The 21,212-nt window shown below is 40.5% G+C and overlaps 1 protein-coding gene across 1 annotated transcript; it reads left to right on the top strand.

Moving 5' to 3' along the window:
• Positions 1–2,808: 2,808 nt before the first annotated feature.
• Positions 2,809–20,368, top strand: CFAP206 (cilia and flagella associated protein 206). Its single transcript, XM_032185404.1, has 12 exons — positions 2,809–2,916; positions 5,109–5,192; positions 5,522–5,612; positions 6,712–6,900; positions 7,151–7,309; positions 8,246–8,454; positions 9,394–9,513; positions 11,679–11,877; positions 12,602–12,739; positions 14,776–14,969; positions 16,004–16,147; positions 18,639–20,368. Exons 1-12 carry the CDS (start codon positions 2,809–2,811, stop codon positions 18,867–18,869), a joined length of 1,866 nt encoding a protein of 621 aa, XP_032041295.1. The 3' UTR covers positions 18,870–20,368.
• Positions 20,369–21,212: the final 844 nt, after the last annotated feature.

Raw genomic sequence — 21,212 nt, forward strand, 5'->3', positions numbered from 1 at the left:
TGACTGTGAGACTTCTGTGTGATTCTATAAAAATATTAAAAGCCAGACATTTCTCTCTTAAAAGAGACAGGCTTTCCATTCTTGTGCTTTCCTTGCACTGCTCCTTTGACAGAAGCAGAGATCACAGAATCTCAGAGTGGCTGAGGTTGGCAGAGCCCTCTGGAGGCCACCTGCTCCAACCCCTGCTCCAGCAGGGCCACCCAGAGCAGGCTGCCCAGGCCCGTGTCTGGATGGTTTTTGAAGATCTCCAAGGATGGAGACTCCACAGCCCCTCTGGGCAACCTGTGCCAGTGCTCCAACAGCTGCACGGAAAGAAGTGCTTCCTGATGCTCAGATGGAAAGGCAACCAATTGCACATTAGTTTCTGCATCAAGGTAGCTTCAGGACCCTGAAATGTAGCAAACAAAAATCTGCATTGCATAACTCATGTTTTAACTTCAACAATGAAGAAACAAATGGTAACTCAACTTCTGCTTGCATTCTGGATTGTCTTATAAATTCCTGCACCTGGGTGCATCTTCAGAGAGGCGCAGGTGGTGCCCTGCATTGCTTCTGCAGCCACCCAGCAAAGGAGGCCTGAGCACAGGTAGAAGCTAACTGAGCTGCAAGCAGACTTGTCAAGCAGGTGATAAGCCTTCCCTTGAAGAAAGGACCAGGGTCTCAACCTCTGCAGTAATTTTAAAACTACTGCGTTGTTTCTAATGATTCTGCAAACTAACATTTAAAATCCTTCCACCACAAATCTAAGAATCTCTTTACTGTGCATGTTTTGTTAGAAGTGAATGGCTCAGACACACCACTAGAGGGAATAGTTTATCTGTCTTTCAAGTGAGTATGACACGGGCTCTATGTAGCTGACATAGGGGATTTTTGAGGAGGGAATATGGGTCTTTAATTCTAGCTACAAGAACACTGGATAAACCAGGCCTCCATTTCCAGAAACTCTGTTTAAAACTTAAAGTTAACACAAATTATGGGGGAGCAATCCAAATGTTTTTAATGCGAAATAGTGTTCTGCAACTTCAGTAGCTTAGTGACAAGCTAAATGATTTTTTTGTGGTCTAACAGAGACTGCAAACCTCTCCTGAAACCATGTTTTTCTTTGGCAAATGTATAATTGCCTTGCTTGCTTGTTTGCTTGCCTGCTTGCTTTTCGCTTCTATATACACGGTTTGCCTGTTGATGTTTACATACACAAGCACATCTATACTTATGCCTCTGCATCCATATGCTTTGCATGTATGCAGACATGCACGTGTATATACACAGCGGAGAAGAAACTGGGAGGTTCCTGGAGTGTGTGGAAGAGAACTTCCTGACCCAGCTGGTGAGTGAGCCAAGGTCGCTCCTGCTGGACCTTTTGCTTGTGAACAGAGGACTTGTGATGTGGGTTGATGTGGACAGGGGTGATGTGAGGGTTGGCTGCTGTCCTGGACATAGTGATCATGAAATAAAAGCTTTCGATTCTAGAAGAAGTAAGGACGAGGTGTATCAGAACTGCTGCCTGGGACTTCCTGAAGGCAGGCTGTCCTGTTTAGGAGACTTAGGAGACAATATCCCTTGGGAAGCATTCCCAGGGGGTAAAGGAGCCCAGGAAGGCAGGACACTTCAAGAAGGAAATCCTAAAGGCACAGGAGCAGGCTGTCCCTACATGCCGAAAGACAAGCCGGCGTGGAAGATTGGCCTGGCTGAACAGAGCTGTGGCTAGAGCTCAGGAAGAAAACCAGGGTTTATAACCTTTGGAGGAAGGGGCAGGCTGCTCAGGAGGACTGCAAAGATGTTGGGGGGCTCAAATTCAACACAGCTAAGTGCTGGGCACTGCACTTGTGGCACAACAGCCCCATGCAGTGCTACAGGCTGGGGGAAGAGTGGCTGGAAAGCTGCCTGATGGAAAGGGACCTGGAGGTATTTATTGATCGATAGCTGGCTGACCGTGAGCCGGCAGTGTGGCCAGGTGGCCAAGAAGGCCAACAGCATCCTGGCTTGTGTCAGGAATGGTGCAGCCAGCAGGAGCAGGGGGGTGATCGTCCCCCTGTACTCTGCTGTGGTGAGGCTGCACCTCGAGAGCTGGGTTCAGCTTTGGGCCCCTCGCTACAAGGACATCGAGGTGCTGGAGTGCGTCCAGAGCAGGGCTGTGAAGCTGGTGAGGGGCCTGGAGCACAAGTCCTGTGAGGAGCGGCTGAGGGAGCTGGGGGTGTTTGGTCTGGGGAAGAGGAGGCTCAGGGGAGACCTCATCGATCTCTACAGCTGCCTGAAAGGAAGGTGTGGGGAGCTGGGGGTCGGCCTCTGCTCACAGATAACCAGTGATAGGACCAGAGGGAATGGCCGGGGGAGGTTTAGGTTGCCAATGAGGAGAGATTTCTCCTCAGAAAGAGCAGTCAGGCACGGGGACGGGTTGCCCAGGGAGGTGGTGGCGTCACCATCCCCAGAGGTATACAAAAGCCATTCAGATGCGGTGCCTGGGGACACGGTGGACCTGTCAGTGCTAGGTTAGGCTGGACTTGATGCCGTAAGACCCTTCCCACCCAAATGTCTCCATGCCTCCACAGGCACCGCACGCCCCCAGACCCCCCCTTTACACCCCCCGCGGCCCGGGCCCGCCCTGGGGCGGTTCCGTCTCCACGGGAACGGGCAGCGGCTTCGGGTAAATGCCGCTTGGAAATGCCTCAGCGCTTAGCAGCCCGCCGGTGCCCAAAAATAAGAGGCCGCAGGAGGCCGTGGTACAAGCGTCCCCGCTGCCCGCCGTGGTGCAGTGGGAGCAGGGCACTGAGAAGCCATATAAGCCCGTCAGGGCGCTGCCTGGCCGCGATGTCTGGCGAGCTGACCGAAGGAGTCATAAAGTTCATCATCCGCGAAGTCGGAGAAGAGTGTGCTGCCAAGGGACAGGCTGTTTCCGAAACCTTGGTAGCTTTCATGGTAAGAGCAAGTGGGTTGTCGTAGGGTTTTCGTGAATCCAGCTGGGCGTTTCGCCAGCCACGTTCAGGTTCTGTTATGGTCAGTAAAATCCCGCTCCCTGTATATGGCTAAAGGAGCATATGGCATTTCCAAACCTGGCTGCTTGTAGCTTGGCAGTTCAAACCTCCTGTCAAGGCTTGCGTGATGCAGGATCTTAAACTTTACATAATGTAAGTAGTTCCCCCAAAGTTGCTGACGCTACCCAGAATGAATGATCAAAGAATCATAAAATGGCTGAAAGCCCACCCAGTCCCACCCCCTGCCATGGGCAGGGACACCTCCCACCAGCCCAGGTTGCCCAAAGCCCCATCCAGCCTGGCCTTGAGCACCTCCAGGGATGGGGCACCCACAGCTCCTCTGGGCAGCCTGTGCCAGGGCCTCACCACCCTCACAGTGAAGCATTTCTTCCTAACCTCTAATCTAAATATCCCCTCTTTTAGTTTAAAACCATTTCTTCTTGTCCTGTCATTATCTGACTGAGCAGAAAGTTGCAAGGGAATAAATCTTTCTATGGTGTTAAAAATCAATAAACGTCAGATACCAACTTCAACTAAGGGTGCCAAAGCTGGAGTGGCTGCAGCTGAGGCTTTCCGGAGTGACTTTAATTTTGAAATGTCTCAGTTTCTGATTGTCCACATTAAGAAGTTTGGTGATTTTCAGTATGGGGTCTTAGCAACCTCGGAAAGTATTTCATTTGTCTGAAATGCCATGACTGTGAACTTAAGGCCCTGAAAAGGCTGTAGGTCCTGAGCCGTGGGACTTCTGTGAACACAGAGCAGTTCTCCCTCATTTTTCTTCAGTAGGCAGATAAACCACTCTTTTTTTTTTTTTTTCTTTCCAAAGTGCAAATGAGGGTTGTTTCTGAGCTTTAATAACATTTCTTCCACCTCTTTCATAAATGAACAAAAAGGTATGATACCATAGGTGGTTCATTGCAACAGATATATTTATTCTTTGTGATTTACCTCTTCCATCTATTTTGATGGATTCTTTTATGTGTGTTTTTATTTTTTATTTTCCTGAGTTTAGGCAGGGTTGGGTTTTGTATATGGTCACACTTTTGTACATTGGATCACGCTTAAACTAGAAATGAAATAGAATCAATCTTTGTGTTGTCATTGGTGGACAATTTTTCAACTATTAATATCCTAAAAACCATTATGGACTATGGCATTTCTTCTTGGTTCACAGCAATAAGCTGTTTCGTTTGTTTGCTTGTTTTTAACTAGCTAAAGGTTAACATCATGTCTTTAAAAATAAGTTTGAGTTCAAAAGCAGTGTTAATCAATTAAACATGAAAATTTTAATCAGATAAAAACTTATGTGGCTAGCAAGACACTCAGCATAAATACCATTTGCAAGCATGCAAATATTTCCCTGTATGCAGAACATGATTTTTTTTTATCCAAAGGGCAAGCATTTATACTGATGCATTCAACACCAACATAGAAGTCTGTAAACAAACATAATGAATTGTTATAAATTTTTGCTTAGAAAAATATATTTCCAGGACATTTTTAAAGGAGCTGTAATTTAAAATGTTCTATTCAAAGTATTTCTTTTCAAATAGATTTTTTATTCCATTATGTCTGAGAACTGAAATTGAAACTGGCAACACAAGCGAAATAGACTGACATTGTTTCATTATCAAAGATTGAAATGAAACTAAAGAATAATAAAAAATATATTTGTTTTTAAAATTGTATCAAGTAATTCTTTGCACAATTGAATAATATGAAGTATCTTAGTGGTCTTACAGATAACAAAATTTTCAGATTCCCACTTTGAATTATAATTGTCATAGTTCCTTCTGTGCAGTAAATGTATAAATGATTTTCTTCTGCCTTGCGTTCCCTAAACGTTGGACCCAGTCACTGTGAACAGTTGCTCCTGCAAAGCTGTTCACTCCATCTGGAAGTCTCACAGGTATGTGGCGTTCTGGTTTGCTGCAAAGAAGGGTGATTACAGGAACACGAGCTGTCGATAAATCACAAGGGGAAGTGAAGTTATGTTAAAAGACTTAAGCTTTAATTATTTCCTTTTAAAGCTGAGGAAACGCTGTCTACACCAGAGATTTTTCAGAACTTAAAAGGCTAAATGCAAAGAGTGTATGCTGAGATATAAATTAATAGCTTTCTTTTGACAATTTCTAGGTGAAAGCTGTTGTTCTAGATCCAAGAAATGAATTTAATGTGGACCAAATCCTTACAAAAAGAGATGTGCAACATCTTATCCAGGTAATTTTGACATGAGTGTGAGTGTCAGTACTTAGCTAAGACCATACCGTTATTTGCTACCTGTTCCTGTACCTATATTGCCATTTTATTTTGATACCAACACTTAAAAAACTCTAGCTACAGAGCTGTGAGAATCAAGTATCATTAAAGACTGGACTATGTGTTCCCTCATGTTAATAAATGCCTTATACTTCATAGTATTTATTGCATATCTAGAGAATGAAAGGGAAGGGCTCTGCTGCTGTTAGGAAACCTGTCGTATAGACCTGAACAGTTCAGAAGTTTCTCCAGTAATTAGAAGGAATTCTCTTTTCTGTCTCTCCTCTTAGCTTTGTGTTACCAGACTGCTTGACACAACAAACCCATCCCTGAGCACAATTAAGATGCAAGTTTACTTTGATATGAACTATGCAAACCGAGGTAATTTCAATACAAATAAACGTTTTAGTAGAATAAGTTGATTCTGAGTTTAGATTTTACGGTCTCTGTGTGGGACTAATACTGATTCTTGTTAAATGACTGCTGGCAGCAAAGCAAAATAAAAATCCCTGGAGAGATGTACTGTACAAGAGTACAGTGTTTTGGTGTGGATATTTTAGGGAACAAACATGCACTACATTTGAGAGTACGCTCGCCTCCTCCTGTCTGAGAGACTTACTGAGCTTATTAGATCACTTCAGAACAATTCTGTTCTCAGGCACACTGGCTAGCTTTCTTCAGCAAGAAAAGCTTGGGCTGCACCTGCGTATCTGAAAAAGAAACACTACCCAGAACTTCACTCATGTATCCGGAAGAGAACCTGTTGTTCTATCAATATCGATAATTAAGAGAGATGAATAATTCTGAACAGCCACAGTTTTAACCAAGTCTGTTTTGGTCTCATCAGTGGTGACTTCATATGGTCTCGAAGTGGAAATGTGGAAGCGGAAGCAAAGTGATATGGGGTTACAGTCTCTGCTCTGGCTGTAAATTCAGACCTCAGCGGGACAGTGAGCACTGGCTGGGACACAGAAAACACAGATCAGGCATAGATGGAAAGTAAATGTTTGAGGTGGCAGGGGGCATCATGAAAACGTTCTCTTGTTAGCATATACTAAAACCAAAAATTAGTAGAATTAGGCTCCAAAGCCTTCTGGACTCAACAAGCTCAATAACTCCAGTAAGAGGACTACTGAGATCTTGGGTGGTGTTCAGAGTTGGGTGTGTAACTATAGGGTGTGTGTGTGAGAGTTAGGTATTCTGTGTCCTATTGCAAGCAGGGGAGCCCAGAAAGCCAGAGTTGCTGCTTCAAGTTGGCCTGGATATTTTTCTGGCCTCTACTGACTGATGCTAATCATACTAAAGTTTAACTCCTCTGCTGTTAATTATAAAGGTATGGTGCTCTGAACATCTCTTCCACATAGCTGTGCTTCAGAAACCTTCAAAGTGGCTCTTTGACTGTGGTAATGAATTGCACCCTCTGTACAAGCCAAATTCCAAAGGATTTAGACTTCTCTTTCTAACTGCCCTTCTTTCTTAGCTGAATTACTCAGAGAGCAGCATCGTGTTCTGGAGGGAAGGCTGGCTCCTCTGGTCAGAGATATCACAGACAGCCGTCCTCGTGTGCAAGATGAAATGATGAAAGTGTATCAAATGATTGTTAGCTACATGCTGCTGAGCTCTGGCCTGGGATCCCCGACAGATATTGAGGTTGTCAGGGAGGTAACAGGTCAGTAAATTCCCAGTTGTGAGATGGGACTTTTCTTACTGAAAAATAAAATGTTACCTTCTGTTTGCTGATCTTTAGATATCGATGTGATAAACCCTGATGAATGCTTGCTGTCCGAACTGTCACAGCTCAGCCTTGAAGTCTAAATTTGCCATAATTTTTACTTTCTGCAGTTGTTGTTCAGGAGAGGTTATTTTTGCTTGTTTAATCATTTTATTTTCTGCTTTCTCACCTTTTGCAATGGTTCTAGCTGCCCTGCAGAGTATATTCCCCCAGACAGCGCTGGGTGCCTTCATCTTGCTCAGTAAGAAGGAAAAAGAGCAACAGCTGAAAAATCTCGCCATGCTAGTCACGGGGATTCGATTGTTCAACAGGGAGTGCGGGAAAGGAGGAAAGGGTATTGATGACTGTAAGTATACACCTGCCTTTGGGTTGTGAATTCCCAATTAATTGTTCCTGGCCTTCTGTGTTGGAGTGGCTCCAGTAATGTCCCATCTCTCTAGATAAACAGCTTTGACCCAGGGCCTGTAAACCTGGAGGAAATATACACATTCAGTATTTGGTTATAGGTTTCCATGTAGGCTGCTGCTATTTTGCTAAAAGAGAATCCGGTGTGGTTTATGTAGAAGGATTATATGCATTAACTTGATGCACTAATTTACCTCGTGATAACTTGTTCCCTGATCCTTGGCCATTAAGTGAATTAAATGTGTAACGTTTGCCTTAAAAAGCAGTTAATTAAGATCTTGAAGGAACACTGTCAATCCAATTACAATTTTCTGTTGAGCAAGTGTAATGAGAATTCTTAAAAGTTGCTGGGGTGTTATCTGTGTTCTGATAATTTAGAGTAACCCCTTCAGATTCTTAACATGTTTGCAAAGTTCTTCTGGATTTTTAATCCTTCTGCTTGTTTAATGGTAAGAAATGTCAGTTGGTATCCTGGACTTTTTTTCCAAAGCTATATTCAGAGTAGGGCAGGACTTTCCTTTGTTACTTGTATTTTACAGATGGGGAAAGTGAGAACTGAAAATTACACAGATTGCCTACAGCCTCACAGGAAACCCATGTCAGTGTTAGCAGCTGAGCTGCATCTATTATAAAGCAAGTTTTCTCACAATCCTTGACTTGACTGTTATATTTCCACACCTGTAATTCTGACTGTTTGGAACAACTTGACTAGTAAGTCAGGTGGCTGAATCTATACAGAAGCAGTTGGGAGTATAATGATAGAGGTTAGAAATCAAGATTTTATTGGGAAACTGCTTTGCCCTTATACTGTACTGAAACCATTTGCTAACGATTTAAATCACTCTTTTTGTATGTATCTCTCATTCTATATAAACAGTGCCAGCCATTCTGAATGAAGTCCTTCCATCAGCTACACAGACTATTGAAGACAGCCTCAATACTTGCCACGAGCTAGCCCACTGTTACACAGCCCTGTTGGAATCCATGCATGAAGACCAGCACAGACACAGGCAGCTCAGTTCTTTCAAACTAAAAGAAGCACTGTTCAACGTGAGACAATACGAGGCCTTCCTCTGCATCCTTATGGTGAGACAACATCTTGTTGGGTTTAAAAAAAAAAAGATTCAGAAATCATTGAAATCAGATTTTTCTCAGAATATGAGAGACTGCATAACCTGTTATGCTGAGCTTTGTGCCTAACTTGCTGGGGTTTGCTACTGTCAGGTAGAAGACAAAATTAATTAATTGTTCACTTCACTGTGACTGTACTTCCATTTCATTTCTGAAGCTTTACTTTTTGGGGAGCTTTAATTTCATCACCAAAGAATTAAAAAGGTAGGGCTTTACTTGTTTGTATGCTGATACTTAGACACTTTGCAGATGATTGGAGAATATAAAATGGGATTCTGCAATAAAATACCTAGTAAGAAAAGCCAGATTACCTGAAATAACAGATCTCTGTATCTGAATAAAATTGAAGTGTAACAGGAAGATTTGTTTCCATTAAAAGCTCTTCCCCAAAAGAAACATGAAAGAAAAATTCTTGTTCAATACATAAATCATCACAAATTTAGGCTGTAGACATCCCTAGCACACATGGAGTCATCAGAAGTCGTAAGAACACAACTTAAATTCCTGAAATTTGTTTTGCATATGAAGACCTTTTTATTTGTCTTTATTTGTCTTTTAAGAATTGCTGGGTTTATGTTACAACAATTATGTTACTCTCCTGTACATCATAAAGCTTGAGAAATTGTTTCTCTCTCTCTCTCTCCCTTTTTTTTTTTTTCAATTTCTTTTCATTTCAAAGGAGTTGAGGTTTTACGTAAAAATTCCTAGTATTGGTTTGAGAGAAGTGCCTGGTCTTATACCTAAACACTCAAGAAAAAAAATCATTTTGTTGAAAGTTAGAGTTCATTTTGTTCTTTAAAGTAGTTGAACAAAGAGGTCAACATAAATATTTGTTGCTAAATATTTCATTTTTTGACTCTCATACTTCTTACCTGAAGTACATTCTCTTTCCAGTCTGATGCAATTACGGTAGCTCAAGAAGTTGAAAAGATGAACGTGCAGTTTGCAACAACAATGGAGCAGTTAAAAAACACCGTCCAGAATAAGGTTTCTGTAGATACCAAAGAAGTTTTTGTAAGTATTTTGAATGGAAAACTTAATTGTTTTTAATTATTAAAAGAAAAAAAAAAAAAAGAAAAAGAAGGGAAACGATTACAAAATACTTTACAGGTGTGTTTTTGCATAGTTTGCTTTAAGAAAAAGGCTGCATTATTTTCTCTTTTATAACAGCACTCCTGGTAGTTTTTCAAGGGGTGACTAAGCTATCAGACTTGATCTCAAGGTACAAGGAAAGCAAGGTACAAAACAGAGGGAAGGATTTAAATACTGTTTTTCTGTAAGTGTCTCGAGTGGTTTGTTGGTATTTGTAGAATTACAGTGATACTTTCCTGTTTTGTGTAAATATTCTCTCCTGTTCCTGCAGAAATTGTTAGGACATATTGATAACAGCACATCAGAATGTGATTGCTTTGAAATCCTTTCAGATAGCAATTCTGCAATTACAGTATGGCTCCTTGGTAACATTTTCTAAAGAAATTGGGTTACTGTGATAGGGATTTCAATCTTTTTGCCCTTCCTAATAATTGCTGAATCCGTTGGCCAGTTTCAGTTGAACTTGTCAGAGCCCAAAGCTCTTGGAATATGTCATTTTCTGCAAGTTCTCTGAAAAATAAGTAATTGGACAGACACAATTAGAGCCCTTCTAAGGGCTCTGCAACGGGAATGCCACAGTTATGAGTCCAGCCAGCCATCTGGCCAGTGAGCAGACACATACCTCTGTGCAATCCATGTTCTGTGCTTGGTTGGTGGTTACAGGACATGGGGGGAAGAGAGAATGAGTGATGTGAACTGTAAATATTTAAAGAAGGTGCCTGCTTACGCTATGAAAACCTGGGATTAGTATGGTGGTGTGGTAAAAAGAATATGGGAGAGAAAGACGTCAGAAAGCAGGCTTCCATAAATATACTTTTCTTGGAAGAGCTCATTATTTTGTGTGATGTGCCTACCATTTTAATTCCACATAGGTAGCTGCTGAACTAGCATACCCTTTAGACATATGTTAGGTTTTATTTCATCCTTCAGAACAAATAATTAAAAAGCAAAATAAAGCCTGATGTGGAGGAGGGAGGAAGGCAGATCATTCCCCATCTACTTAGAGTATTTTTGCACTTCCCTTGGGGGTATCTGTGCTGGAAACTCATGGCAATGGCACTTTGAGGTGCAACTCAGGTGTGATCTGACATTTCAGCTTATGTGTGCTGTGATTTTATAAGCCAGATGTTCTCATTTGGAGGACATTTACCTTGCTCACTGAGCTGCTTAAAGCAGTTTTTCTCTCTTTTTCTGTATCTTCGTGGGGCTTAAGTGCCTGATACACACTTTAGTACAGTGATAAAGACAGAGGGAAGAGATGAGTAGGCTTTTCTGAGAGGCACGTGAGAAAAGAAAGCCCAGTTTAGGTTCTTTGACTTCTCTGGGAAAGCCTGTTTCTTCCCCTGGGTGGTAGAAGGAGCCTAGGAAGATTCAGTTCACTGATCTGAATTTAGCCTTTCTGAATCCACGTTTTTCCTAGAAGCTGTCTGCTCTTGGATGCTTCCTGGACTATATTTGTACCAAGCCTTTGTTTTAATGAACATAGTAGATTTCATTAACACTTTTTTAATCCTTTTTTTTTTTTTTTTTTTTCTAGTAAGAATGGTTTTGGTCTTGCTTCCTTTCCTTTCATTTCTTCCATTTTTATACCCATAACTTATCCACAGCATTAGAGATGCTGATGAATTCCAGAGCCAACTCTTCTGACCGTTCATGTAATAATGTCAGGAACAAGCATAAAACACAGTGCTGTTGGCATGAGTTTCAGATCTCTTGAATCTCTTCCCATAAATGTTACGTACTTAAAGGCAACAGGGCGCATTTAGTATCACTGTAATTAAGCATTTATACTCAAAGCTGAGGGTCTTCTTTGACAGGTGAGTGCACATTTATGTCAGCATTGCTGCTGGGAATTGCAGCTTCCAGTTTTGTCCAAAACCCTGCACCTCTCTGAGGCTGGATATAGGGGCCTGGAGTGATGGGATGTCCACTTTCAAATCCCCACAGCCCCCCGCCCTGGGATTTTGGGGTGCTGGAGGCCTTGTGGGTCAGCTTTGTTCATGTTAGGGATTGTTGTGCACAGCACTGGGGTTATGTTGCAGACATAAAACAACTCAAGACTTCAGATGGTTTTCTTTATTTTACAGCCTCTCTTTGTTGCAGTTTGTAGCGTGTGGACTGGGTTTCAGAATGAGATACTACTCCTGAGCTTTCTTTCCAATATGACTAACAATCTGCAGCAGTTCTTGGAAGCACAATCGCAGCTTTTTCCTGAGGAAGTGCTAACATCTCTTCTTGAAGGAGTGACTGTGAAAACCGATGAGGAAAGGATAAGAGAAACCATGGGTACTGAAAGTTTTTTTTTTTTTTTTCCTTTCACATCTCAAGATTTTATAATTTAAATTTTACATACAGAAGGAACTACACATTGATTTTTTAATAATTAAAATGTCCACAGTAAATTAAAACGCAGCCTTTGTAGTGTGTGGATTTATTTTTCATGTACAGTTTGGGCTTTTATATATAAAACTAAAATATTTCTAGTAGCTACAAACTACTTATAAACTAGCTACTTATAAAGTAGCTAGAAACTGCCTTATAAAAATTCAGAATTGTCAGAAGAAAGAATACTTCTAAGAGTTTTTTTAAAGTTTTGTAAGTTTATGACTTCTTACACCTTTCAGAACTTCTGAAGTTAATGGAGGAATAAAAAAGCTAAATAATGGGGCTTTATCTTTTTGCTAGAAGTGTGTTTTTGGTCAAGATGCTATCCCTAATGACCACATTATACTGAAGGAGATTTAGAATGTGTGAGTGGGTGAAACCAAAGTGGGACCATAAGATATTACCTTCCTTTTTTGTCCTGTTTCCAAAAAAAACTAACGCTTTTAACAAAGGATCCTGCAGGACTGACTTTTCAGTCCTTCAGGACTTGTTCCTTAGGATCTTTTCTAAGGTAGGCCTGAAGTTTGGGAAAATAATAGTAATCAGGTTATCCTGTAACATGATTATATTTTAAACATCAGATGTTTTGTTAATGAAATCCTTCCTTTGTTAAATCGTTTCTTAGGAACAAGAGTAAACATTTCTGATTTCGAGAACCAAGAATGGCTTTTTCCAGAGACTGCTGCTGATTTTGATCAGTTGCTAATCCAGTACCATGGTTTCTGTGCATACGCAATTGGTGTAAAAGGCCTCACCCTTCCAGGTATGCTCTGTAGTTAGGTCTCCTTACTTCACGTGTACACAAGTACAAGAGAAGATGTGAAGATGTTCTGAATGCGTCCTCTTTTTTTGTCAAATCTGGAGTACTGTAATTTCACGCGTGTAATTTTCACTCCCAGATAACTTATTTCCCCTGTTGAAGTATTTTTCTTTAAAAAAATACCCAGATAAACTGCCCAAAATAGAAGGTAGGGGGGCTTCAAGAGAAAGTAGGCATGACCAAGCAGAGATGAAATGGGATGGACAAATGTTTCCTCCTGCTATTTGTGCATCTCTATAACCTACATTGCAACTGAATGCAGGTTTGCTTATTGTTAATGTGTTTTCATACAGTCACCTGTAAGTGGTCCTTCCTTCTATGTTGTGTATCTTGAAACACACCCATACGTGCCTACATCATACATGCCTACATACAGCTTTAAGCAGTGGATATAAAATATCAAAAGTCTTCTCTGAATGGAATAGTGCAAAATTGCACTTTGTGGTCAGCTAATGCTAGGATTTATTTGGTTTGATTCAGGGCCATTTGTCTTGAAAGCAAATTGTATTTCAGCTACCCCAGTTTTTCTGTATCCTGTCCTCCAGTGTTTTATGGAATCTGTCCATGTAGAACTATTTTAAACCTACAGCAGGCTGGGAGGAAAATGTGGCCAGTTCTTGGCATTATTAAAAAAGTGTATGCCTTAATGGCAGTGTAAATATCTTACATATACTTAGTATTGTGCGTGAGAACAGCTGTCCTGGGTTAGACTGAAGGTCTCTCTAGCCTTGCATCTGACCATGAGAAGTCACGTAGGAGTGGTCCTTCCTTCGTTAATATCCTTCCCTGTTCTAGCAGCCAGTGGTTATGGGATTACTTCAGAGAAATGTTGTGTTTTCACCTTTCTGTTAAATAATCATTGTCAGAGGTTTTTCATTTATCTAATTGCTTTTTGAATCCATTCAGAGTTCACCATGGGATATTCTAATTGTCAAAGTCCCACAAGTTGTAAATATGTATAATATGAAAAAGTACCTCTTTCTGAGCTGGGTTTAAGCTCTGGCTTGGTAATTTCATCACAGCTCATGGTTTTTCTATTAGGAAAATCAGCAAATAGTCATTTTATATCAGAACTTCTGCATGCAATTCATGGTTTTCTAATCCTGAATCATATTATTTCTCTTTGGTTGCTTCTTTTTAATACTGGAGACGAGTGTTTCTTTAACCCTTCCTTCTGTGAAGAGTAACTCAAGCCTCTGATAACTCCCAGCTCACTTAATTTTATTTTTCTTATTTTAAGGGGTTGGAACAAAATGTAGCATAGCAAACATAGCACATAGGTTTTTATAATTTTATAATTTTTTTTTCTCCTTCTCTGTTTATGTGCTACTAATTCCTGACATTCTTTGAGCTTTTTTTGATTGCCACTGAATAGTGCCATTCAGTATCTTCAAGACACTGTCTGTGATAATTCTGAGTCTTTCCTAGACAATGACAGCTGAAAGAGGGTCATTCGTTGTAGCTCAGTTTATGTTTTCCTCGATAAGTTATTTGGCCATTATTGACATTTAATTTTCTCTGTTAACTTATTGTCCAGCTTCTCATCTGCTTCATCCCCTTTGCATAATTTCAGTGTAATGCCCCTTGGTATAAATTGATTGCTGATCTACAATCCGATATTTGCTGGAGATTATAAGGGGAACATTTCTGAGGATGGACATTTGTTTTTATTCTTTTGCTGTGGGTGTTTTATCCATAGTTTTTCTCACGAACATGGAATCTGATCTTGATTAAAGCATGCTGGATGTAAACTGATCAAAAGCAGTTGTATTGGCCTAAAGGAATATACTTTTCTGTATTTAAAAGTATTTCAGGGATTTATGCTGATTTCAGGAAGAAAAAAAAAAGGAAATGAAGCTGACTTGAAAGAAACATTTTTAATCAAGATCACATGTCTTTTGTATTGGATATCATACTGTTTACTATTTTGTTTTGTTTCTGTTTTGTTTTGTTGTTGTTTTTTTTTTTTTTTTCCCTAGGAAATCCTGCTATTGGGATTTTGAAGCATAGGGACAGATGCTACGTTTTCAGTTCCAAAGAATCTGCTTACATTTTTGCTCAAGACCCAGATAAGTTCATTCAGCTGAACGTAGAAAAAGCAAAAGAACACGCAGAGCTAATTCATCTGCTCGAGCTTCACCATCACTTTGAATACCTTGCTCCATACACACAGGTACACAACGCCCCTGCCTCCTGTGTAAGAGCTGTCGGATCACTGGTTGATCTGTCCTTTCCAGAACATAAAGGGAACAGATGATGCCCAGAAGTATAACAATCTGCCTATCGTACAGAACGTCTGATGGTCCCTCTCTTCCAGACCATCGTGGTGTAGCTAACAGCAGAAGGGGAAAATGTTTCTTCTCACCTGGTCTCTTCCTAGGAGAGTATGTAGTGCCAAAGGATTATGGCAGTGATGAAAACTGCTCATCCTTATCCTAGGCAGATCCCGTGTCTGATGTTTCTTTTCCCCATTATTGCAAAACTAGCTTAAAGGGACAGGAAGTAAATGCAGCAGAAGATGAGCCAGATACCACATTAACTAGAGCTTTAGCTCAGGAGTTCATCAGCGTGTGCTGGATGAGCATGTAGTGATATCTGGGGACAGGATTTATGGAACGTATTGCAGAACAAAAGGGGATTCATTAATAATGAACGTCACGCTGCTACAATGTGAAATCCAAAGGCTTGATTTTGATGTATAGATTTTCTCTGTGACACATTGTGAATTCTAAATCCCTAGCTATACAGAGTATGTAGTCTTGAATTGACCCTTGGTGAGAAAGATATGGTTTATATCCTACTTCTGGCAGAGATGTAGGCATTTCTCCTGATTATTATTTATGATTTTTAGTCTGTTCCTGAAGGTAACTGAGATGCCTGCCTCATAAAATACTGCCCATGGACTTTTATCAAAGTCCAATGATTAAGCACTTATGCAGGATGTGAGAGTCTGAAATTCAGCTGTGGTGTCTACCTAAAGGGTTTTCTGTCAGAAATTAAACCCAGCAAATTCTGATTGGTTTCTTTTCTTTTCAGCAGGCTTGGGGGAACAAAAATATTGTTGAATGTAAAAATCATGGCCTGCTTGCAATTTACAGGTTTCCAGATTTCTATTGCTTTTAAGAACATGCATATCTGTGTTCTGTCTTAGATGCCTGTATTCTCCTCATTAATGCCTTGCTTTTTGGCTTTTTTTCCTCTATCCAGGCAAGAAGTGCAGAAAAAAGTTTGATGAAACCAACCACAAAACGTGACAGCAGCACTCAAACTGACACTCACATCTTGCCTCCGTCTATTGTGAAGTCCTATGAATGGAATGAGTGGGAACTGAGAAGAAAAGCTATAAAACTGGTTCGTATTGTTACTACCAGATTTTCATGTGTTGGATAACAAAGTTCAGACTAAATTATTACAAAGTATTGTACTTTGCAGGATGAGTCTAAACTTACCCAAAGATGCATGCCTTTATTAGAACTGGTTCAATCATTTTTTCACCATTTTTTAAGCAGTGCTTCCATTGCTAAGTCGATTCATTCTTAATTTTTCATCTGCCTTCTTTAAGTGGTAAGTTTATTGATTAGCACTGAATTTTAAAGTTGTTTCCCTACACTCAAATAAATTTAACAGTTTTAAGATATTGCTATATACATTGTTTTTTATATTTTTTATTATTATTATTTGGTTTTAAACGGGGTTGCAGAAGGGTTTGTGTCAAGCAAAACTTTATTTCAAGTTGAACAATTTATATTAGTATCACCGTCAAGTAAGAGGAGAAAAAATGTAACAGCTGGCAGACAGCAGTCAGGAATACCTTTGGATGTGGTTCACCCTGCAGAAGCTTTCTTTGAACTGACTTATCCACCCTTGAAAGAAATCAAAGCACAAGGCTTTTCTCTTTTTTTTTTTTTGCATAGTGAGGTATTTTTCATTTTATCTTGAATCCTCATGTTTGCTAAAACCAACTCATTGGGTTTTATTTGAAAGTGAAATTCCCCTCTTTCATGTACGACCAATCCAGATATGTAAGAAACAGAGCAAATAGCTTTTCTGTTGTGTATGTAACCCAGAGGAAATGGTTGTTATATATAAATCATGATGATTTGCTGTTGGATTGGAAATCACAGCCCCACAGAGGGTTGGCGACATACATAAAAGCTTCTAAAGTAACAGCATATATTTAAAAAGCTGCTTACTAGGAGCTTTTCTTTTCCCAGCCCATGCAGTTGTTAAGGTGTAGCACCTGATTTTCACAATTCAGTCAAAAGGAACTCGTTTGTGTAGGTCACACTGCAGTTACCAACAAAAACTGGACACAGAATGCTGCAGGGAGGTGGGTTTTGGGTTTTGTTTCTGTGAACAAATGCATTGTGAAGGCCTGTGGTCTGCTGTCAGGCTTGTTTCTTTTCTGTCATCCTTCTTGCCATCAGCTTTCGAACATTATAAAAGGGAAACAAAAATTTTAGAGTGGGATTTTTTTGACAATATGAGCTGGTTTACAAAGGCTTCTAAGCAATAGGTGTTAATGAAGTATATAAAAATAAGCCATTGAGGTTTACAAGTGGCCTAGCTTAAGGCCTCTAGTGGACAGAAGGACATAAATAAGTGCCAAGACATGTTCAGTGGCTGTGCTTATCTTTAGCATAAGCAAAGGTGTATGTTTTCTAAGAGCTGAGCTTGGAGAGCTTACAAGCTCGTTCGTTTGAAATGTTTAGTGGCAAAGTACTCGGGGTGTCTCAGCATCAGCTGTCCGTATGGGAGATTGGCGGTGTGGGGTTGGAACAAAAAATACGAGGCACCTGCAAAAGCTTTTGCACTGCCTATGCTGAATTTGTAATGTGGAGCTGATAAAACATTTACAGCCAAAGTGCTGAAATAACAGATGCAGCTTACCAATGCTTCTGTAAATTTGACACTATTAGAGGAGCAATGGACATATCTGCAGGTTCTGATACAGGATAAGCTCAGAGGCCTTGGGTTTCTTTTCTGTTGTTTGTGCTTAGACAGAAAACTTGAGGTATTAAAATAGGACTTTTTAAGAAGCCTTATTTGATGTTAGCAGTAAAATTTTCAGCTCACGTTTGTTTCTCTGTACAAGCATGCAATATTCCTTGCAATAGCACTCACTCAGCATTCACTCGTTTCAATTGTCAGCAGAACCCTCTATTGGGAAAAAAAAAAAAAAAAAAGAAAAAGAAAAACTAATAATAAAATATTCTTTCTTTCCATCACATTTTTTCTGTAAATTCATTATTAAACAGGGCTTCATTATTACCATCATAAATCTTGTGCTATCTTGTGCTGTTTGCCAAGGGACTAACAAGTAATGCCTCGAAAGAAGGCATTTTTGCCCTTTTATTTGATACTCTGTGACACCAATGACCAAATCTCATCACGTTTGGTAGAAACCAAAGGCTAGATCCTGTAGCTTAATTGTCCACAAGGTTTGGGATCCTCAGATTTGTTTTAGCTTGTAGATACCAGGAGGTTAATCTGCCTTCCACTGCATTCAGTGTACTTTCCAACTGATTGAAATAAACTTGAAGCCCTGGCAGAGCTTAACATGAAAATGACATTTCATTCTAACAAAACAAAATCTTCAGCATTTAACAAAAACTTAAAATTTTAAAATTGTGGGGCTGCATACGGTTTTGTTCACACATTCTGTTAGCTTCAGGGGTTAATTTCAATGAATTTAAGGTAGGAAGAAGCGTGCAACATTACAGGTTTGTGAAGCCCATAGAGGTACAATATGCAAATGCAGAACGTGTAACATCTAAGCAAATCCCACTGCTAAAATGTTCAAATAAAATTTTGCTTAATGTGATTCTTTTTGTGTCCTTAGGCCAATTTGCGTCGCAAGTTAACTCATGCCATGCAGACTGATCTCAGCCATCTGAGAAGGGAGAACTCCACCCAGGTGTACTTGCCAAAAGACGTCAGCACCCAGACTAAGCGCGAGAACTCCAGCAATGTACCCAGACCACAGATTTTCTTGGCAGGTCTCCGAGGAGGATCATCTGCTGCTACTCGTATGGTCAAAGTGGACTTAACAAGACCAATAGATGAAACCTAAGTGAAAATGAGAAACCTACAGAAATATACTAAATACATATAAAGGTCCCAATATAGATCTGAATGAAGTTACCAAATAATTTTCTGTGTCTGTTGATTCCAGGAGCAGTTGACTTACTTTATTTGTCTTACCTGCTAGGGCTGCTGAATGGCATTAAGAGATAGAAATGAAGAAACACATTTTAAACTCTGAAACACACAGAGTTTAAAAAGCAATTTAGAGTGGACATGTGCCTGAAAACTTTAACTTAAACTAACATTTAAATGTGTAGAGTGGGTCTGAGATTTTCTTGGTGTTCTAATACGACTGCTTGTTGAAACACTATAATTAAGAGACGTGGCTTTGGTACATGAAAACCAAAATGTTAGACTCACTGCTTTTATGAGATGCGGGGCCAATCCCGCAGCTCCTAGAGGCATAATGCTCAGTGGTGTGAAGTAAAACTGATCCCGAGGGAGTCACCCAGATGTCACAGCTCTACCCGCAGAGCGTAAGTCACCCAGATGTCACAGCTCTACCCGCAGAGCGTAATTGCCCAGAAGGTAAAAGCAGTGAGATGAAATCGGGTTGGGTTCTTGGGCCTGGCCGTTCGTGCTGCTGTTAAGGGCTTTGCAAGTAACGGGCCTGATGAGCAGAGGCTGGGGCAGGGGGCTGAATCTGTCTGGGATGACTCTGGCAGCCATGTGAGGTCTCCAATAATTTCTGTGTTTGTTGGCTAAAACGTGTGCTTCCCAGCACACAGCAAACAATAGGAACTCGAGGCATCGTTTCACTTATGTTTAGAAAAACTAAAACACAACAGGAAAAGGTTTTTATCTCTGTTTCACTGTGGTGCTGAAATATGTGCCAGGTCTGTTAAGCTCAACAGCAGCTATTATTTCTCTTTGTGAAAAGCTGAATCAGTTGAGCTTTAAAATCTTCTCAGACGAAGCAGGGAATACATTAAAGCAGAGATGCTTTTCACAACAACAAAAAGCTCCACCAGTTATTTTCTGCAAATTATCCTGATGCACCTGTGGGACCATGTGGGATTGGCTCAGGTTTGTAACTCTCCTTTTGGTCAGGTGCGCCATGGTGCATCGTATTTTCCTGGGCCACTGGCACACCAGCTTGTGATAATGAAGTGTGCAGATATGAGCTGCTATGTGGCTTTCCTGTGGTACGGTGCAGGGTAACTTTCTCTTTTTGTGTAACTGTCCAAGGTGTATTTGGCTTCACTTTTTAAAAGTTAAACATCTGGGAAAGGAAAGGAAAGGAAAGGAAAGGAAAGGAAAGGAAAGGAAAGGAAAGGATCAGTAGCAGCCAGATATGCTGCTTCTCCAGGTTTTTCAATGATGAGCTGGCACTGATTTTCAGATTTATTAATAAATACATGAGTGCTATTACTTGCAGCTTTTTTAATTCAGAGAAGATAGCCCATTGATGGTTAACGCAGTACTTTTTGTTCTGTACATTTTTATCATCATTTGCTTTGAACCTTTTATGTTGAAGTTCTTACCTCGGACCAATAAGCTGGTATTTTAAGAATATATAAATACACTTATATAAAAGAAAATTGATGAGTGAAAATCCTTTTTATTCTTTTACATTTGTGGAAGCTATGGCAGTGTTGTGAAATAGTGGGGAATATGTGCAATTTCAGATTTGACAAAGCAGAAACATGTCAGCATGGAAAAGTTTACTACTGGCAGCGACAGAGGTGTGTGAGATTGTTGCTTCCTGGGTGTTACTGCCATTAAAATAGTACAGGGGAAAAAAAAGGAGAGATTATTTTTCAGAATGTCTTTATTCATGTGGAAGGGGAGACAATTTTCAGTCCATGCCCATTTGAACGTGAGCTTGTCTTTATATGAATCTCCACTTCTTTTCAGGAGCTCTTCCTGGTGCAGTGGTGAGTGTGCTTGTGATGGAAAGATGAGGCAAGACCTAGCCTTGTAGGAAGAGACTGTGCAAGTAACAGTGTATACGTGCAGTAAATACAAAGTAGAAAACAACATTCACGTTGTAATAGCACCGTTAGTAAAACCACTGTTTTGTGCTGCTGTGGGCTTCCCTCTTGCCATAACCTTTGTGGAGAGGGCCCTGCCACACACCTTGCAGCATCCAGCTCTCCTTTTGGTGCTTTCATTTTGTATCGGGACGAAGGGACGTGCTGGCGTGAAGGGATGGAGTCCAGTGGGCATGGGCGCTCCATTTTGTGCCAGGGGAGTTTTAGGCTGGATGTTAGGAAGAACTTCTTTACCGAAAGGGTTGTTGGACACTGGAACAGGCTGCCCAGGGAAGTGGTGGAGTCACCATCCCTGGAAGTCTTCAAAAGACGTTTAGATGTAGAGCTTAGGGATA

The sequence above is a fragment of the Aythya fuligula genome, chromosome 3, assembly GCF_009819795.1.
Source record: "Aythya fuligula isolate bAytFul2 chromosome 3, bAytFul2.pri, whole genome shotgun sequence".
In the NCBI taxonomy this organism is placed as follows: domain Eukaryota; kingdom Metazoa; phylum Chordata; class Aves; order Anseriformes; family Anatidae; genus Aythya; species Aythya fuligula.